The 20,498-nt window shown below is 43.8% G+C and overlaps 1 protein-coding gene across 1 annotated transcript in view; it reads left to right on the forward strand.

Annotated features, from left to right (window-relative positions):
• Positions 1-16,854, forward strand: part of DRD4 (dopamine receptor D4) — a 36,275-nt gene extending 19,421 nt beyond the window's left edge. The window contains exons 2-4 of the mRNA XM_083428249.1: positions 8,837-8,949; positions 10,788-11,341; positions 16,529-16,854. Coding sequence (XP_083284375.1) covers positions 8,837-8,949; positions 10,788-11,341; positions 16,529-16,731 — 870 coding nt within the window. The 3' untranslated portion in view covers positions 16,732-16,854. The remainder of the gene's footprint in view (positions 1-8,836; positions 8,950-10,787; positions 11,342-16,528) is intronic.
• The last annotated feature ends 3,644 nt before the right edge of the window (positions 16,855-20,498 follow it).

Consider the following 20,498-nt stretch of genomic DNA (forward strand, 5'->3'; position numbering starts at 1 on the left):
AGATGATAATAAATGTCTGTAGAATTGACTGCTAAACATTAATGAGCAGCAGGACTCTGATGACTCTCTAATTGCCAGCATTAGGTAGGGACAAAACACTATTGAGGCATCTGTACCATCCTTATCACATTTAAAAATGGAAAGTGTAATGCTGGTCAATAAAAGAGGTTTAAAGACTGTTTTAAGGCAAATCTTTAAAAATGTAGTATAAACACTGACAACTGGGAAAGACTGGTCTGCGAGAGCTCCAGTTGGAGAACAGTCTCTACCAAAGGTGTCATGGACTTTGAAGACACTTGAACTCAGAACACAAGGGAGAAACGTGCTGAGAGGAAGGCACGCTTGGCAAATCCACACCGTGATCAACTCCTGCGTGGAAACCAATGTCCCCACTGTGGAAGAATGTGTGGATCCAGAATTGGCCTCCACAGTCACTTAAGGACTCATTGTTAAAACCGTGTTTATGGAAGATGATCTTACTCGGCTACGAGCGATCACCAAAGAGATCACAGTTGTGTAAATTTGAAAATGCCCAAACATAATACAAACCCTCTGCTCTTTTTTATTAACAGTCTGTTGGAATTTTCATTATACAAATAGCTTCAGATAGATTAGCAAACCCCATTACAACAGCATTTGTTGTTATTCCTTTCTATGTAACTTCGCCATTAGTCAGTCCCTTGTCTTAACCCAGCATTTTCCTTCCAAATGTTAGAAACAACAGAGAGATATGAAGTGTGTGTAATGAACCATATCTGGCTGGCTGGAGGCTAAAGGTTGCCTAAAAGGAAAAGAACAACCTTCATTTCCTTTCCCTCACAACCCCCCTCCGTGATTTCCCAGTATCTGAGCAACTTTGCAGTTTATTAGGTTCGCTATAGACTATTCCTCCCCTTCCTATGAATAAGGTCTCATCCACACTCTGCTTATCCCATGCCTAGAAAGCATAGGTCCTAGAGATTTTCCGCTTGTCATGTGCCTTCTAGGCACACAAGTCTGAGAGATTTTCTCTTTTTCCCATCACTTTCCCCAGGAAAACCTACACTTTAGTATAGAATTGGAGCAAATGCCAATCCATGGAAAACCTGGTTGACATTTGCTCCTATTCAGTGGTAAGGAGCGAATTTCCCCAGAAGGAAGTAGTGGGGCAGGCGGAAGTGTGGAGTGGACGAGCCCTGAGTCAAATAACTGTGCCAGACTTGAGAGCATGAGGGATGTGAAGCATTCCAAGTGCTTATGACAAGCCTCTTTGCCACTAACATTGCTTTAAAAATGAACAAGCAATATCAAAAGCAACACGATGGCCAGAAACAATAACAATGTGAAAAACTTTATGGAATAATTCAAAACATCAAAACTAACAAACTGAAGTCTCTGAAAGTCCTTAAATAAATCACGGTGCCAGACTTTACCCGGCGGAGAGCAAGCTGTGAAGCTTTGTATAATCAGCAAATGTCCAATTCTGATGTCCAACTCTGAACTCTGCTGAACAGTGTTTCCGGATAACAACTACCGTTTCGTTGAATTCTTCATCAGCCAATTAGCTCCACACTCGTAAGTAGAAAGATAGGTAATTTCTTCATTAACTAATCTTTTTTCGAATAGATATAATGAAAAATACTCTGGAACAGTGCTCATGCGATTACTGATTATTGCTGACTCATATTTTGCAACACAGGGGTTTGTTTGTTTGTTTGTTTGTTTGTTTACTTAAAAATGAACAAGCCTCGTGACACCATGCCACTGGCAGGTGTCCTAGAATGAAGCATCTGAAGCTAAAATTATACATTGTGCCCCTTTTAAATACCTGGAAGCTTCCTCTGTCTATATCTTCCAGGGCATATATCTAAGGCACACTCCTGGTGTGACTGTAATGCAGAGCTGAGTACATGCTGCCAGTGTATCGGTGCACTGCTGTGGCGTCTTGAAGCAGGGTGGTAAAGTGCCATGAGGACTCGTAAGCTGATCGTGCTCGAAAAGTTCGTACTAGCTCTCTGCCACCTTCTGAATGGATCACTGACTCAGCATCTCCAAGGCTGTCTTGTAGGATTATCAGGTCCAGACCTACAGACCCTGCCTGCAGCTTTAAAGAACTCTGGGACAGAGAGGAGCAATGCAACTGCAGCATCTCCCGCGGATAGCAGTTCCTTTTACCTACAAGGTTCTTGGGCTGTAGTTGCACCATGTTGCATGTGGGAGGGAAAGTCAATTGATCTTTGATACTGTGGCCAGACTGTTTGAGAACAGAGGCAGGAGAGGAGATGCCATACGTTCTCTTGCCACCCGGGAGCAAAGGCACGATCTCTTGAATCTGAACTTGGTAACGTCACTGCATAGTTTCTTCCCCTGTGCCTTTCCTGCATTATGTATTTAGTGGCCTTCGTTAAAATGCTGCTGCTGATAATGATGATGGGGGTGTAAACTGTGATGATGGTTTACCCAGGGTGTAAACTGGCCTGTCTTTTTGAACATTCCAGCAGTTGCATCCTGTCCGTAGAAACCTAATAGCCTGGCAATTAGGAATGAATGCAGTATTCTCGCCTTGAGTGTTTTTTGCTTTTAGTTCTGCTTGAGTCTTAGGGCCCAACTGAAGTCAGGAGGTCCATGGTTGCATATCCAGTATCCCCCCTCCCCACACAAAAGCTGCTGGGGTCTGATGGGGCTGCAGTACTGGGCCAGGACTTTCCGCTAGGGCTTTTTATTTTTGGTATCTCAATTGCTTCCCCAGAGATGCTATTTGCAGTGTGGGGATGGGTAGACACAGATAACTGCATCTCTTTTTCTCTGACCCTCCCCAATACAGCAGACAGCTTCAATGGGGCAATTCAGATACCTGCACACCCACAACCAATCAGCATGCTCTGCAGAAGAGGGCCTCCAGCAGGTACCATCTCACCAGGAGGTCCATCAGGCATTTGGGCACAGCAGCACCTTTTGCCTTTCCCAACATGTCTTTGAAGTGGAGAGCTTTATCCCAGCCTCTATCAGTACTAGAGTCGAAACCGTGTTTATATTTAAAAGCGCTCTAATTGCTTTTTTAATTGCTATGATACTGTTTACATATGAAATGGTGTAATTGCTTTTATTGCTGATGTTTTTAGTGTTCAATCGCATAAAGGTATTTTATGGGAAATAAAAATAAAAGCAGGAGAACGCCATGGGCGGGAAGGAGTCAACCTCCCCCACCCATAAACTCTGCATACTGCTGTCCTAATCTGATTCCACCCCCACCCGCCTTGCTTTTACTTTTAGGAGAGAAATGCAAGCGGTCCAGTTATGCATCTCTCAGTGTCACAACAAGATTGACCACTAGAGGGACATTACAGTGACATTTTGGGTGGTCATAATAAAGTGACTTGGGAATTTTTCAAAACTGAGGTGGCAGTTTCACCATTACCCATGAATGCTGATGCAACCAACCCACCTCTTCCTCTGCTTAGGTTTATTTGGCAGATTTGTTTCTGATAAAAGTTTATTTATTTGAGCGTGCAGGGAACTGGCAAATAGCACCCCAGGAAATGACATCCTCCTCCCTGCTGTGAAATAAGGGATAACAAAAAAGATCCCCTGTGTTGCAAACACAGCAACAGGACAGCCCTTCCAGGATAACTGACTGTTTCAATGTTCTTCCTCAGCAAGTAAAACATCTAAAAGGGTACACAGATTGAAGGCAGAAATTCTCACTGTACAAAATGAAGTCTCTAATATTAGAGATCAGTTACCTGAACCATGTGGGTGGTGGCGCTGTGGGTTAAACCACAGAGCCTAGGACTTGCCGATCAGAAGGTCGGAGGTTTGAATCCCCGCAACAGGGTGAGCTCCCTTTACTCGGTCCCTGCTCCTGCCAACCTAGCAGTTTGAAAGCACATCAAAGTGCAAGTAGATAAATAGGTACCGCTCCGGCGGGAAGGTAAACGGCATTTCCGTGCACTGCTCTGGTTCACCAGAAGTGGCTTAGTCATGGTGGCCACATGACCCAGAAGCTGTACGCCGGCTCCCTTGGCCAATAAAGCGAGATGAGCGCCGCAACCCCAGAGTCGGCCACGACTGGACCTAATCGTCAGGGGTCCCTTTACCTTACCTGAACCATATGTATCCTGTGTACCCTTTTGGACATTTTACTTGCTGAGGAAGAACATTGAAACAGTCAGTTATCCTGGAAGGACTGTCCTGTCGCTGTGTTTGGAGCACCAACATCCTTCAGCTCACTCCCTGCAAAACACTGCATAAGACACTTACCTTGGAAGGCGCGTTGCCTCAAGCTTGAGTGATTCTTCTTGGTGTTATACTAGCCTAAAAATCCCTCACTTTGGGACACTTTCTTAACTTATATTAGTTGGTGTCACCATGTATATATTGTACTTTATCTGATTGTAAATTAAGACATAATTCAGTAGTGATATAAAAGTATTGTGCGTATATTATTAGCCCACTGTGTTGCTTTTGGATTGTCAGCGTGAAATAAGGGGTGGCACTTCAGCCCTGCCCTGATCTGGTCCACTGACACCACTGGTTATACTGCTTGAATGCAAAGGACAGTAGGGACCACCATCACTGATTTATAAAAGGAGCCTTAGACTTGTCTGCACCTGGCCGTCTTTGTAGGAGACCTGGAGAAAGAGAGATGAGGGGAAACGAATTGCTTGCTGCCAGTGAGGAACCAGCTGCTTCCCCCAGCAATATTTTTGGGTTAAGAATAAAATGGGGCAGAGGTAATAAAGCTACAGCAGAACTGATCGCCTGTCCAGTTCAGCCACTGCTGCCCCGCTAATAGAGAAGGGTTAGAGGGAGGAGCAGATGCTGAGCCTGTGGAGATGAGAGCCGATTATCTCAGTGTGTGCAATTCCCTGTTTTGGCAGTTGCCGTTTATGGCACCTGGGTGCTGAACATCTGGCTTTTTCGTCTGGTTGTTTTTGGACGAGCAGTAGCATGCGTTTCCAAAGTCACCTTTGCGTGCCTCTTCCTTCACCCATTTTCTAGTCTCTGCTAATTCAAGCTGCATCCAAACCCTTTCAGGCCAGATTTAGTTAATCAGATCAACACAACGGTATGTATGGCCTTGTCCTTTTGCTTTGCCCCTGTGGTGGGGAAGCTGCCACAGAGTCAGAATTCTGTGCAGGTGCACAAAGACAGAGATAATGCTTGGTGGTAAGCCATGGTTCAAAAAGCAGGAAACAGCTTTGTGAACCTATGCTCTCTTCTCTCTCCAAAGCAATTTCAAACTATTTATTCTTGGTGATAGCCAGAGCTTTGTATTTCATAGGCACTAACACAAATGCTGGTTAGCACAAATAAGTTACTTAGTAACCATGCTTTGTAAACCCACAAAACACATTAATATATCTGAGATCTTCTCCCTTCCAAACCTGTTCATACATTGAGATCAGCAAACAAAGCCCTTCTGGGTGTACCCCACCCCCTGGTTTCCAGACCACCGGGAGAAGGGTCTTTTTGGTGGTAGCGCCGAGCATATGGAAAAGCCTCGTTATGGATATATAGCACCCACCGCCCATAGTATATTTTAAGTGCATGTTAAAAACTCATTTGTTTACCCTGGCATTTCCTGATGATTGATATTTACTGAACATGCTGCTGCCTACTGAAGATTTGGTTTTATTACTAGAATTATTGTGATATGGTTGAACAATAAGTTAGTCTTAATAAGGTTGTACATGACTTTTTATGTATAAAAATTGTTTTGAAATAATTTTAAAAAACACAGGAAACGAACATGCCAGGAAGAAGCCTAAAACCCATTTCGCTAATATCTAGTTTTCTATCTGGAAGAAATAGTTTTCTGTGGAGGAGCAATTGGTCTTCTGAAACCCACAACTGCAGTCTGAATGAAATAGTGCTAGGCACAGGTTTATTACCTCAGAGAAGAACTAGGCCTATACCATTTTTACTTTCCCATTTAAGAGGATAGCATAAGGATTTTAAAGTAGAATGAGAAAGGCAGATAATGACTTGACCAAATGGCCTGTTAACAGTTTTAAGAGTGTAGGAAAGAATATGTAATTTAAGAAGGAAGGGAGTGTGAAGGTGAGATTAAGACTACAATAGCTCTATCAAGAGAACCAATTATAGAACTTAATGTAACCCTATTGTGTTGTTTATTTTATCAGATGCGGGTCAAATTAGATCCCATTTCTCTTTTACAAATCTCAAGAAAAGAGTCCAGTCTTTGCCAAGTACTTTTCTAAAAATGTGGACTATAAATGAATTTGGCAGCTGTGGGTATTTCATGATAGGCAAGCTGGAATGTGGGTAAGTCTGTTATTTGCTGAAAAGAAACAATGCAGTGATTAAAAAGAGAGAATGAAGATTTATACTTCAAGCACATTAATTTTTTCACACCCCTGCCCATTTTCTTCCTTAATTCTCTTGGACTGGTTTCCAGAAAAGCAAGGAGCGAGACCAGATTTCCTCCTTTAGGCTGTTTTCTCTTCAGCTGCTTGTTTGTTGGCTGTACACTATAAATCAGTGGTGGGGAACCTGTGACTCACTCTCCAGATGCTCATGGTCCCTCCAACCCCAACTGCATGGACCATGGCCAGGTGCGATGGGAGTTCAACAGAATCTGGAAGGCCACAGGTTCTCCACTCTTGCTACAGATGAACAAACTGCATTGGGCTTTGCTACTGAGGCTCCATAATTATACATGCCCCAAACTTTTGGGCTCAGCCTGCAGGCTTCACTTCTAGACCCACACTACACTTTGCCTTTAAGTGCTGCCCAGGTTCCAGCAGTTTTTATTGCAAGGATTTCCAAGCCTAGGGCTGCAATGGTAAGGATATTAAGATCTCTGGGAGATTTCGCTTCTCCTTTTGGGTGCAGAAAGTTTGCTATAAGCAGCATTTTATTGCTTTGATGGTTTACAACTGATAATGAGCACCAGAAAGTGATGAGTTTGGACTTGGGAAGCACTAAGCCGAAACCTCAGTTCAGCAAAAGAAAATTCATGAGGTGGTTCTGGGCACATGACACATGCAAAGTCTAACCTACTTCATGCTGGGTTACCTTGGGACAAATTTTTTGGTCATTTCTTTTAGCACAAGCTGCACACTGCCTTACATTTACCAGTGCATTAACTAAAAGCTCAAAATACTTTTGAAATCGCTTTCAAAGCTGGCTTTGGAAATTCTGAACTTCTAATAAGAGTGAGCATCAAAGCAGCCTCTTCCACTTAGGTTCTCCTAGAAAGAACATATTCTGGAAGTGTGAGGAGTCGATAGAATGTGTACTTTTTCTTTCCTTTCTTGCAAACTGATGTAGAAATGTGGAGAACCAGACTTGGGGTGAAGTGCAAGTAATACATACATTAATAATAATTTATAACAATAATAAAAAATTAGAAACTGAGAAACACCCCCCAGACCGACATATTTGCCCATTCTCTCCTTGATGCACTGCCTCCCTCTTTTGTCCTGACAGAAAGCAAGGGAGCAGCACAACGCCAAGCCTAACATGTTCACAGCAACTGCCTCCCACGGAAGGGCCTTCCCCAACCTGGCACTTTCCAGATGTTTGGGACTGCGATTCCCATCAGACCCAGGCCAAGAAAATGCAGTCCAAACCAGGTTGAGGAAGGCTGCCATAGAAAATTGATTTACTGGTGAAGTAAAGGGGAAGTTCTCCATTCCTTAAAGCTCTTCTACATAGACCGAAACTTTTATCTAACAATTTTAAAAACAAATTATTACATTACAGAACAAGTAAAAACTATATCAACCAAACCACAGTTTTGTCTTGGCTCCAATAATTCTTTTAATTTGACAGAGACCTGTGTGTTCTAGACAAGCAGTTGTGCTATGTGCATGTAGCAAACCTGGGGCTCTCTTATATTACCTGAAAATGTGTGGGAAGCTGATGAGGCTATGCAGAACATTAACCTTCTCCTAGCCTGACCCTGAAGTCAGTTTGAAAGTTAAGGGATAAGGAAGCTGTAGCCCAAAAGGTGCGAATAATCCACCTGCGCTAACGTCATTGCAGAAGGAGATATATAGTAACGACAGAGCAAGGATTAGCTGACATTAGTGCAGGGTTTTGTGACTTATTTTCTTTCTAGGACAATCCCAGATTTTGCAGACGTGTTTGAGATCTATTAATACGCATTAAGGTGAAAAAGGAAGGTTCTGCGATGCTGTTATCTTATGAAGAGGTGATGCTTTGGGGCTCACCGTTGGTTGCTTGGTTACAAAGGAAGTATTGTGCCACTGCAGCTGATCTTGGGTTGGGGGCAGGGAGCTAAAGAGCCATTGCATTAGACTTTCTACATCTGAATGTATCAATGGCCTCCTGTACCCCTGTTGGGACAAATCTCCCCCATTCTGATGCAAAGCAAGTGCGATATGCAGTGGTTTATATACCAAGGCAAGATTGCATTTTGCTGGAATGGCACCTGCTAAGAAGGTTGCTACCTAGAGATTTGCTTTACATCTTTAAAGCTACTGGTCAAATGAGAAGCAGTACTACAGCCATGGCTACTCTTTGGAAGAGTCCCTTCCCCTTTGTTTCCCTCCCATTCTTTCACCCACCCCTTCCCTTGCATTAAGTAGGACTTGCGGGTATGATGGACAGTGCGCATGGGATGCCGAATGAAAGGATTGAGCAAGGAACGTGCAGGAGAAGCTACTTTCACCTCTCACTTTATTGGTAGTGTTAAAGCTGCAGCTCAGATCCCCTGGTTGCACTCTGGCGACCTCTAGTCAACCACTGAGGAGGACTTTCTTGGAGAAAAGTAGCAGAGGCAAGCTTAGAATCTCTTGAGGATATGGGGAGGCATCTTAGTCATGTGAGAACTCCCTCTCAGCTGATGCTCTCTCTCTGTCTTCAGTTTCAGGGAGGTGTGTGGTCCTTGAGCACAGTCCTGTGCGATGCCTTGATGACCATGGATGTGATGCTGTGCACAGCTTCCATTTTCAACCTCTGTGCAATAAGCGTTGATCGGTAAGCTCCTTTGCCTGCCTTGGATTTCAGCTTTTGGGATTTTCCTCGCTGCGTTGTATTCCTGTCTACCACTATCCACACATTCATGTGTTCACATCCCAACACTTGAACAGCTTCCAGCTGGATTTGAGTTTCATTCATAAACAACAACACATGAACTGCAGTAGGGGCCTCAGAAGGCATTTGGAATAACTTGTCATCCTATAATAATACAGTTTGGATACATACCATCACTTTCAGATTAAAAACCTCCTTGTCCCCAGGGTACAACTAGCTTCAAGAGTGGAGGTCTGATATATTTTGGAGCATTTTCAAATCCTTAGATCGATCAAGACAATCCAGAGTTCTGGCACTGTATATTCTGAACTTGATATGTCCTGGTCTGCCTACCCCAGTAGTCTTCAGCCTTTTCAGATCCAGGACTCACATTTAACCCAAACATGTATTTGGAGACCCATTTCTTTTTCTTTTTACCCATGTATTTGTATGATGGTGTTGCTACTGCTGCAGCCCATCTTAGATTATGCCATGTCCCGGCAATGGGTCCCAATCCACCAGTTAAACCAGTGATCTATCCAGTAGGGAATAGGGTCCCCTCTCTGAGCTGGTTGAGATCTTGGTGCTGAAGCTTGATCCCGTATGGTTGGTGCTGGTGTCAGTTGTGCTGGCTGTTGAGCTGGCTGGTCTGATACAATTGCACCACTTTATGTCTCTTCCACAGATTTCACAAATGGAAAGAAGGAATTTGAGTCCTGTGAAAGCAAAAGCCTTTGTTCAGTAGAACTGTTCCCTAGACTGCTGGCTGTCAACCAAGCTTGTGCTGAGCCTGCATCTGTCCGTATTACCTCTGGATCACAGAACTCCTGTCTAAAGACTGAAAAGCTATAATTTTGTTGAACTAGTATACAACTATTCCATTAGCAAATATGCCCTGTTCAGAGGTCATTGATGGATACAGATTTCCCAGTGTTAATTTACTGTTTTGTTTGGCGATCCACTTGAAAATAGTTTTAGCAAATTATTTATAATTCCTTGATATATATTATAAATTGGTCCATGCTGGTTTGTTTGTTTTTTAATCAGTTTCAACAGTCCAACATGCAGCTTTGATCCATTCAAGGCAGCTGGTTCCTGATCACATAGGGAAACCTGAAAAACAATCAGCCAAACACACATAGAACCCCCCATCAGATCTCCCACTCAATAAGTGACAGACTAGTGTGGTGCTGGCAAGGAAGTTGTGGCATAGGCCCATGGACCTTCTTTCCTCTCCATCTGTTCTTTCAGTGTGTGGAGGGATAACATCTGAAAGGGGCTTCTCTAGGTGATCATAAGCTTGGACTGTGTAGACTGGGGTTGATGTTCAACAACATTGGGAAGGCACCAGGTTGGGGCAAGCTACAACAGGCAATGGGGACTAGTGGGTACAGACAAAGAGTTCAAAGAAAAGGTGGGTTTTGAAGGAAGTAAGATGTTCTAGGAAACACTTCCCAGCATAAGGGCAGCAAGGGAGAAAACAAAATTTCAGGGAATAGATTGATGGGAGCAGGAGAAACAAAGTCAGGGATATAAGAACAGGTTAATGAGGCAAAAGCTGTTTACCTCTGACAGTGTGTGCATTCATACATCTTGGCTGGATTCCTAGAGCTTGGGTAGCCAACTTGGTGCCCCCATACACTGTTGGATCTCCCGCCAACATTCCCAACAGTCAGAAGTGATGGGAGTTGGAGTCAACAGCAACAACTATGTTGGCCACCTGATGGTAGAGATAGAGATGCTCTAGGCCATCCACTCCAACAAGACTACTCCCAGCTTCACCTTCTTCTTTGTCGTTCCAGGTTCATTGCTGTCTCCATCCCACTGAACTATAACCGGCGGCAAATTGACCTAAGGCAGCTGGTCCTCATCTCCACCACATGGATCTTTGCTTTTGCTGTGGCCTCCCCGGTCATCTTTGGCCTCAACAATGTTCCAGACCGGGACCCTACATTATGTCAGCTGGAGGATAACAACTACATTGTGTACTCTTCTATTTGCTCCTTCTTCATTCCTTGCCCTGTCATGCTGGTCCTGTACTGTGCCATGTTCCAGGGACTTAGGCGTTGGGAGGAAGCCCGGAAGGCCAAGCTGAAGAGCAGCATCTACTTGGGCAACAGGCCACTGTATTGTCCGCCACCTGTCATTGAGAGGAACCAGGCTGAGGTCAAGTTGGAGGAGCGCAACCGATATACCTGCTCCGAGTGCTCTTTTCCCAGGGACTACGTGACCAATGGGATTCAGACTGTGTCCTACCCACACCTCAGATACCCACCACATAAAGGACTCAAAAGGAAGCAGGCAAAGATCAATGGCAGAGAGAGGAAAGCTATGAAGGTGCTGCCAGTTGTGGTTGGTGAGTATTCAATGCTCAGTGGTTATTTAATAGGACTGAGAATCAGCAGGGATCAGAAACAATTTAGAAGGCTCGTATTAACAGAAATGGGAAGCAGCCAGTAACCAGTTGTGGGATTTGGGATTCTAATATGAAGACCATATTAGGGCACATCTACCCTAATTTTCTTTACTCTTGTTGTCTCTCTTCACCTCACAGTGCTGATAGCTGGTTAAACAAAAGCACCAAATTGATGGGATTGAGTGTTGCTTATCTAAGTAGCTGTGTCAGACTGGGTCCTTTGTATGTCTTCCTACATGACCACATGCAGCAAAGTCAGGTTCATTAGGGCAAATGGGGCATTGCCCCACCTATCTCAGTCTGACTTCAGCTAGCCCCTCCCTTTCTAGAGTTCCCAGGGATGAGGAATTGATTGTTTGTTAAGCCATCCTGGAAATTGTGAGCGGAATAGCAAGGACTTCTAACAACTCTCAGCACCTTTAAGAAACTGGGATTCCCAGGATTCTTAGGAGGAAACTATGACGATTTAAAGTGGTGTTATACTGATTTAAATGGGTTGCCCGTGAATTGTGCAACAGGAGATCAAACCAAGGCTTGTTTCTTCAGAGTTTTGTTTTGTTTCCCAGCAGCTCTTGCTATATTCCTTTGTAGCTTGTGGTGAGTTTGGGGGCAGGGTAGCCAACCCCCCCCCCCCAAATGCTGTTAAGGTAAGGTGCTGGGTTCACATGTAGCACCAAGCCATAATTAAACCAACAATAACACACATAGCAAGGTTTGTACATAACACTACATAACACTAAGTCATGGTTTAGTAAAATATAGTTTAATAAGCCATGGTTTAGCATAATGTGCAAATTAGACAAAAAAGGGGACGCTTTTGTGGGCACCTTTCAGAGAACATTTCAGTTTCCCTAAAACACCTTTTTTCACATAATAGTGTTTACCCACAAAAATCCAGTTGAATCTTTAACTCTTTCTCCTGTTGGAAGATTTTGAAAAATATATATGACACACCTTTTGCTGCTGGATGTCTTGTTACAGGGATGAGGAACCTTTGGCCTTCTAGATGTTGTTGGACTACAACTCCCATTATCTCTGACCATTGACCATGCTGATGGGAGTTGGAGTCCAACAGCATCTGGAGGGCCAATGGTTCCCCAGCATTGTCCTGATAGAACTGGCCTTCGTGGCAGAGCAGTGCACAGCATAACTTTGTTGCTACAATTTGAATTTTTAAGTAGTAGGAATCTTTCCGCAAGTAACATATGCCAGTTGTGCTTAATTTCTTGCATGATTCACTCATCTCCTCTGGGCTCCATCCAAACTCCGCCTTCAAGTCTAAAGGTAAAGGTACCCCTGCCTTTGCGGGCCAGTCGTGTCCGACTCTAGGGTTGTGCGCCCATCTCACTTCAAGCCTAAGTCTCTGACAAAAGAGAAGAATCAGGGCTCCCACCCATGAATGGCATTCTGCTTCTGAACATATGTGCTAGCCTGGCTCTTCCATGGATGGCTGATAGGATCTCTTGCTTCATTCAAGGCATGCAGAGATTCCCAGCTGTGTTGAGGAGCAAGGGAACAGATCTACCTGTGACCTGACAAAGGAGATAAGTGTATGGATGAGCGGAGGATCTCTTTTATTTTTATCATAAAGGGATAGTATAATTAATAGTAGGTTGGCTTGCACCCGTGGTCAGTGATTGTGCGCTGTAATATCTGACGTTAGAAATATCCCAAGTGGGTACAGAATAGGTACTGGGTCAAAAGTACACCCTTGTATTGAACACACACCATACTCACTCTGAGAATTGGTGTGTGTACTTAAAAAAAAAAAAAAACCTTTCAAATCTGTCAAATGTGCCTGTCATAACAGTTCCTTTGACATGGCCGATTGCTTGAATTTCAGAACGGCTGAGAAACCCTACTTAGCAGAATGTCAGACCACCTACAGAGAAGCAACCTCATCTGGTGGGGGTATATATGGGGCACCCACATGGTGCTCCCTCTTCTACAAGGGCTGCCACATTCACTGTGGTGAAGGGAATAGTTCTGTACATGGAAAGGGCTGTGCAGTGCAGAGGAAGCTGTGTACATTATTTGCTTTGCTGCATACATGAGACTTTTGACTGAGGCACTAGAGCATCTACATCCTGTTATCAGAGGGTGCACTAGCTTTTGCAAATTGGAATCAGTGCACTTAACTTCCATAAAGCATGATTAGTGGGGGGAAATTGAGGAGGGCATACAAAGTTTAGATCCCCCCCCCCGTAATGCATGAAATGTAAAGAGCACTAGCAGGAAATGTTACTTCTCCTATATGTTCCACCCTGAGTACTCTAAATGGGCCCTTCTTTGTGGCAGGCATTGGAGCCCCTGTGACTAGGAACCGCTTAATGCTAACAGGGCCGTCCACGTTATTTCTGTAGCATCAAAGGTGGCCATGACTGGGCCATTTGAATTGGAATTGGAACTGCTCTTTTGATGTTGGAATCTTCCTTGCACCACGTCAGACCACAGGTCCATCTGACTGGCAGGGGATCTTCCAGATTTCAGGCATGAGTTTTTCCAAGCCGTACCTAGAGACCCAAGGAATTGAACCCGAAACCTTTTGCATTCAATGCATGTGCTCTACCACTGAGCTCTGGCGCTTCTCCTAAACAGCCTCTGCATCTCAGTGAAAGGGTCAGAGAGCCATGGCTGACTTCTGCTGGAATCAAAGGCTGTGGTTCTGGGAGAAGCAAGGCCCCTTTGGGGTGTTAATGCTGTGGCCTCCCTCCATTGTAGGCTCAGGTTGTATATATGTGTAAATAAACCATCTATTCTAAAGATACCACAGTCTCTGCTGTGCCTCATCCCAAAGAAAACACGAACCCTGGGTAAGCACCTGGAACCCCTGGAAATTGCACTGCTCAGAGATTGGGGTGGCAAGCAACAACGCTATATTAGGAAAGTTTTAATGGAAATTTCATTTTAATGGAGGTGTTTAATGAGAAAACCAATAGCATATTTCAGCAATCTCAGGAGAAAATTCAGCAGAATGGTGGGCCAAGAGGTTGGAGCGGGGGAGTGGTGATAGAAGCCATTATTGTCAAGAAACCCTTTTGAAATTATGTGAGAAGCTGTGCCAGAAGCCTGCCTTCAGTACCAGAACTGGCTATGTGTTTTTTATGTGACCAGCTTTATTCAGGTCAAACTAAATGGTCACATAATGGACCCTTGCAGCTGTGAAATTTTTTTCTTTCTCTTCAGTGCTTAAGGGCTTCCTCTCCTCCGCCAGCAATTTGCCTCTTTGGAGGCTTTCCTGCTAATTGTAGACTAAACTCGCAGGCTTTCTGAGGCATTTGTAAAAATTATAACCAGCTTCCCTCCTGTTGAGTAGTAAAGAGTACCTGTCTGCTGAAGAGCTCTCAGGCTAAACACAGGGGTTGGGTGAAGCCTTTACGACCTGTCACGGTGCCTCTCCCACAAAGCCCTGCAGTGTACAGCATCAGCAAGTCTCCCAATAGTGATTTGGACAGGTTGCAGCTTCTTCTGCGGCAAAAGGAACTACATCTCCCTCCTGTAAAAGCATAGGAGCTCTGCTCCATGTTGAAAATGGTAATCTGGTCACCATTCCCCTGTGCACCTTCATTGTCCACACATGGATGAAAATAAGACTCAGCCCCCCCGTGTGTAAGATAGAGACTTGGTTCAGATGGTCGTTCAGTGTTTTATAAAGAATGGTTTATGAAGCCGGGGACAACTATTGGGTCCAAGCACATCTCCCCCATCTCTCCCCTCCCCCCATCATGTACTGGCTTCAGCATAAAGATCTTGGCTTGTATTAAATGAAGATTTATTGTTATGCAGGGGTGTGTGTGTGTGTGTGTGTGTGTGTGTGTGTGTGTATATATATAGTGTCCAAAGCCCAATTTGGTTGTAATGCTGGTGTTTACCAGCACTTCATCCTCCTGGCCACAGATCCTTTGTTTGCTTATCAGATTCCTATGCTGGTTGGTGTTCAGGGAATTGCCTCCCAAAATGTACAAGTCAATGTACTCTTACTGGGCTAAATATTAAGAAGGACAGTATACAAATGCCTTAACCCATGTATGGGATACCTGTGGCCCTCCAGTTGTTGTTGGTCTATAAGTCCCACCATTCCTCACCATTTGCCATGCTGGCTGGGGTTAATGTGAGACATGGAATCCCAACAACATCAGGATGGCTCAGGTTTCCCATTCCTGCCTCAGTTAAGTAATTAACTATGGTTTGCACAGGCACAATGACTCAGTTAGAATATGACACTGAGCATGTGGGAAAGACACATGCACTGAAAGATTTGTTGTTTTACACACCCAGGGCAATAATTGAACCAGACACCAGAGGATTCTCTAATAATCTCACACATGGGGTGAGAAGAGTTCCCTTAGGCAGGGAGTTAGAAATGGCTCTGCTTGTGTGTGGGGGGGGGGCCTCTTCGGCGCTTATTTAGGTATGGATTTGAGTGCTGAGGTGGCACTGATGATAGTGGTACCAATTTAAACAAAATAAATTGTATTCTTTCAATATTGTAAAAACAAAACAAAAACAAAATACCTCAGTATCTCCCTCCAATCAGCTTCCCAGTTGGGAAGGGTCAACATTATTTCCTTTGTTTGCTTAGCAACAATGATTAAGTGTCCTTAGCAATGGTGCTGCCTGCTGCGTGCTGAAGCATTAGAGCTGTCTTCATTTTTGCCTGATTGACTTGCTTTAAAAAAATAAATAAAGCTAAGAGTCTGAGGCCTCTGCTGGTCTGCTCCCCTCTCCACCAAATCCAGCCCTTTCCATCCATCTGTTGGCAGCCTTGTACTCACCCATGGACACCTCCTTCTTGTCAGGGTTAAGGCTCAGCTTTTTCACTCTCATCCAGCCCAGTGTTGGGTCTAGACACTGAGCCAGGGCTTCACTGTCTCTCCTGATTCAGGAGTTATAAAGAAATAGCACTGGGGGTCATGAGCTTACTAACGACACTTCGCCTCGCATTGTAGAATCTATTCCACTTTTCCAAGTTGCTAATTGACGTTATTCTTGAATGAAACTCTTCTGCATCAGAGAAATGGAGGCACAGAGATTTGAAGATTTAAGTTACCTGACCTCTGGCTTCATGGGGAGCCTTCGGCAATCAGAACTTAAGTTTGTTTGTCCTTGTCTCTCTGTCTGCCACAGGTGTGTTCCTTTTCTGCTGGACTCCTTTCTTTGTGGTCCACATAACCAGAGCCTTGTGTCACTCCTGCACCATCCCCAGCGAGGTAACCAGCATTGTGACATGGCTGGGCTACGTCAACAGTGCCCTCAACCCCATCATCTACACCGTCTTCAACACTGAATTTAGGAACTACTTCCGCAAAGTTTTGCACATCTTCTGCTAACACTGCTGGATTCTAAACATAGAACTGGATTCTGAATATAGAACAGAGTGTACTACACAAGGCAAAGAGCCAGACAAATTTAACTTCTTTGTATAGTTTATTAAAGTTTTATTTCTTGCTACATTACTGTGTGCTTCAGTCTTTTTTCCTCCGGTTGGGTGAAGACAGATGCTACAACAATGCAGTTCCTCTTTTGACTGCACAACAATTATGGACATAGGCATTTATCCACGGCACAAATGATCTTTTCAAATAACTCATTTATTGTCAGATGGAGCCGCCTTCCTCCAGTTTTGTGCTCTGCAGATGTTTTGAAGAGAAACTCCCATCATGCAACTCCCATCATGCTGGCTAAAGCTGCTGGCAGCTGTAATGCAAACATCTGGAGGGCACCAGGTTGGGGAAGGCTGATAGAGAGGCTACTACTTTTGGTGAGACTGCTGATGTGGCCTAAAACAAATGTGTCGTCACCCCTGTGTACCACCTTCAAGTGTGCATCTATCTACATGCCAAGCTCCAGCATGTGCTAAGAAACATTTGCAGTGGTTGCCCCCCAACCCAATTTATGGTACCATTTTCCCCTAGAAAAGAATTCAAGCACCTTCTGGTGGTGCTGTAAAACCTTTCCTAGTTCTAACACTTATTAACTACCATATAACTGACAATCACCAATAGATGTTTATCTCTGCCTGGGGCCTTTCGCAAGGGCTCAAATCCACACATCAAACTCCATTCATCCCTGGAAGCACTATCCCTACAATTTTAAGTCAACCCATCCAGTTTATATAGTGATGCTCCAGACAAAATGAAAACACAAACAGGATGTCTGCCTGATTAAAGATAAAATCTCATGCACACACACACACAGTTTATAAGACATGCTTTGCTGAACTAACTCCATATAAACCCGGGCATGTACTGCTTCCTGCTGAATATTTCAAAATTATTGTTTCTATTTCCCAATAAGCTCTTGCAATCCACTTGTAAGAGACCTCCTGCTGATTCATGACTGTCCAAAAGGGTAATAAAGAAGGGAAGCAAGCCAATTTTCAGGCTGGGCCAATCTCACGCTTCATTACCTTCCTTGCATGCACAGCAGGGGTTATTTAAACAGAGCCTGGCAGGGTTTTCTTGTACACCCAGGAACTAATATCTCCAGATATTATACATACATCGGAGTTGCAGTTTGGCTGGAATTATGCTTGGGATGGCTGAATCTGTCAATTCTGGTTTCTCTTAGTTTCCCATTTTTCCAATCTCAAATTCAGTTCTCAAGTTCACATCAGTTTGTGGGGTTTTTTAAGTCTTCATGAAAAGTCATCATAATTTTAGTGTGAATTTCTCATAATTACACATTTGTATGCCATTTTGCCTAAATACATATTTTGGAGAGCATTTCCCCCTAAAATAATGAAGTTTGTAAGGTTTTTTCCCCCCCACTAGTTTTTTTTATGCACATGCTACTCCACTACTTGCATTTTTGTACATATTACTTGGCTGGTGACCAGCATTGCAAAATAGGAAGAATGTAAACTTCAAAAGATGGCTATGTTCTATTGTTTCAAAAAGTCTGAATTCAGCAGATTAACCTTCAAAGGCAACTGAACTGAATTTCTCTCTCCTCCCTAAATAGCACCAGTGCGCTCTCTTACACACACACACACACACAATTGAGCTCCAGGTAATATATTCAGTTATTTTCATCTAATGATATTAATTAAGAGTCAGATGATTAAATCAACTCGCTATTTTGTAATACATTTGCTGTTCTAATTTTAACCTTCGAATGTGCCAACCAAGTGAGATTTAACCAAGGACTGTTGTCCCAAGGCAGTTCACGAATCATGTAAAGATGTGCACAGAATCCTGTAGCCATGATGACTTCTAGCTTCTGCCTTAGGAATTCTTTTGGAGATGATTCCTGATTTGCTTAGGTGTCACAATGGTAAAAATGGGATAGAATCTAAAGACAATTTGACATGGATTTCTAATTAACATTGAAGTCAGCTGTGGAGACTGGTGTGGAAGACTGGTAAGTGGGTATGGAGCTTCTTAACCCAGGCTTGTGTGTGTGTGTGTGTGTGTGTTGGGAGGCCTATTTACCCTCTGCAGAGAAAAATATATAGGGTGAAAAGCAGCACTGCAGAGGGATAGATTATTAGCAGAAAAATACAGGAAGAGGCAGTAAGACTTCCTTCCTTCCTTCCTTCTCTAGCTGTTGGTCTCCTGTTGCAGCTTCCACTACTGCATTTAAAGGGGAGGAGGAGAAATGTAAGGAAAAACTACGGGCAAATAAATGGCACATTATTTTGGTTATATCTGTTTCTGTTTCTCAACCTTTATCCTGAATAGCTTCAAACTGAGTGCCGTACTGAGAAATTAAGACTGTCTGCTATGGCTCTAGCATGCTCCCACCCCTGGTGTACACATTAGCCACAATCCACATCTATCCTGTAGTTTCTTGAGAACTACTACTGTTTGTATTGGGGTGACAGGGTCCAGTTACCCTTTAGTGTGCAGAGTGAGCAATGTTCATCTGGGGAATCTTGATTAGAGTGTACACTTTACCTGCTGCAATCACACACAGAGAGATGCTCATTGGTAAGAAAATAATAAAGTGGTTTATTGTAGGAGATACATATCTTGGATAGAAAAGTTTCCAGTTCTGTTCTAACTAGTGTAGAGCAGAACATGGTAGCCATAGTTAGTTAAAGATTACTTCTAATATTGAGGTCCAGGAGAGGAAGTGTGAGGAGGAGGAAGCTGTAAACAGAATGAAACGTAAGATGTATCACTCTGCAAGGAGATAAATAAGGTGATAGGTTAAAGGATCAGGGATGGTCTGGGAATGTGGAGGCCCCTCACGCTATCTTAATCCCATGCAAACTTCTCTTCTGCAAGCTGAGTTGCATCCAAATTGCCAACAGTTCAGTGGCGTTTTCCATTAAACCAGCTTCCATCTGATTTGAAAATGTAAGCCACATTCACTTGACGGCTAAGCCCTTTGAGACAGCCATTGCACATGTGCAGATGACAGCTTCATGAATAGGAGTTCCAGGGGACTTCAGGTAAAGACATCCCTGCCTCCCCTCTGGTGTGCACACCGACTTGCAAATGCAATTTGAGAAACAGAGGAGTCTCGCTGCATTTTAAGACATGAATGTCTACATAGCCCAAGACTGGGTGGTGGTAACAGCAATCCTAAGTTTATTTGCTTCTATTGAGTCCTGTCGAGGAGAGTCTGCAGAACTAGCAGCACACAAGCTGGGTAATATTTGCCTCTGTTAATGGCCAACACTCACGCCTCATATAATTCTGCGGCCCCCTCCCATGCCTTGCCTTTTTGTACAACTAATGGCAACTAGCATAATAGTGTAAGCAAGGAACTACACAGCAGAGCAGCACCAGCAGGGGAGATGCTTTGAAGAGTCACAAAGTGTGTTCCCAAGGAAGCTTTGCCTCTTGCAATGTTGTGATTAGGCAAAGCTACATGGCGCTTCCTGACATTGTGTCCGCTAAACTGGTCAGATAAGAATAAGTTGGGCCTTGGGAAAAAGAGGAGGGGAGAGGAAAGTAAGAAGGAAGTCAGTAGCCAGAGGTGCATGAAAATGCTTGACCATGAAAGGAAGGAAGATTGAACTGCCATGGAGTATATTGTTCTACATGCTACACTTCTCTTGGCGGCAAAATGATTAAGAGGTTCTAGCACTTCCCTGGGCTTGGTTTCCTTTGGAATGAGGTTACTGAAGGCTAACTGCCATTTTGAA

The sequence above is a fragment of the Podarcis tiliguerta genome, assembly GCF_965153285.1.
Source record: "Podarcis tiliguerta genome assembly, chromosome: 1".
Lineage (NCBI taxonomy): Eukaryota > Metazoa > Chordata > Lepidosauria > Squamata > Lacertidae > Podarcis > Podarcis tiliguerta.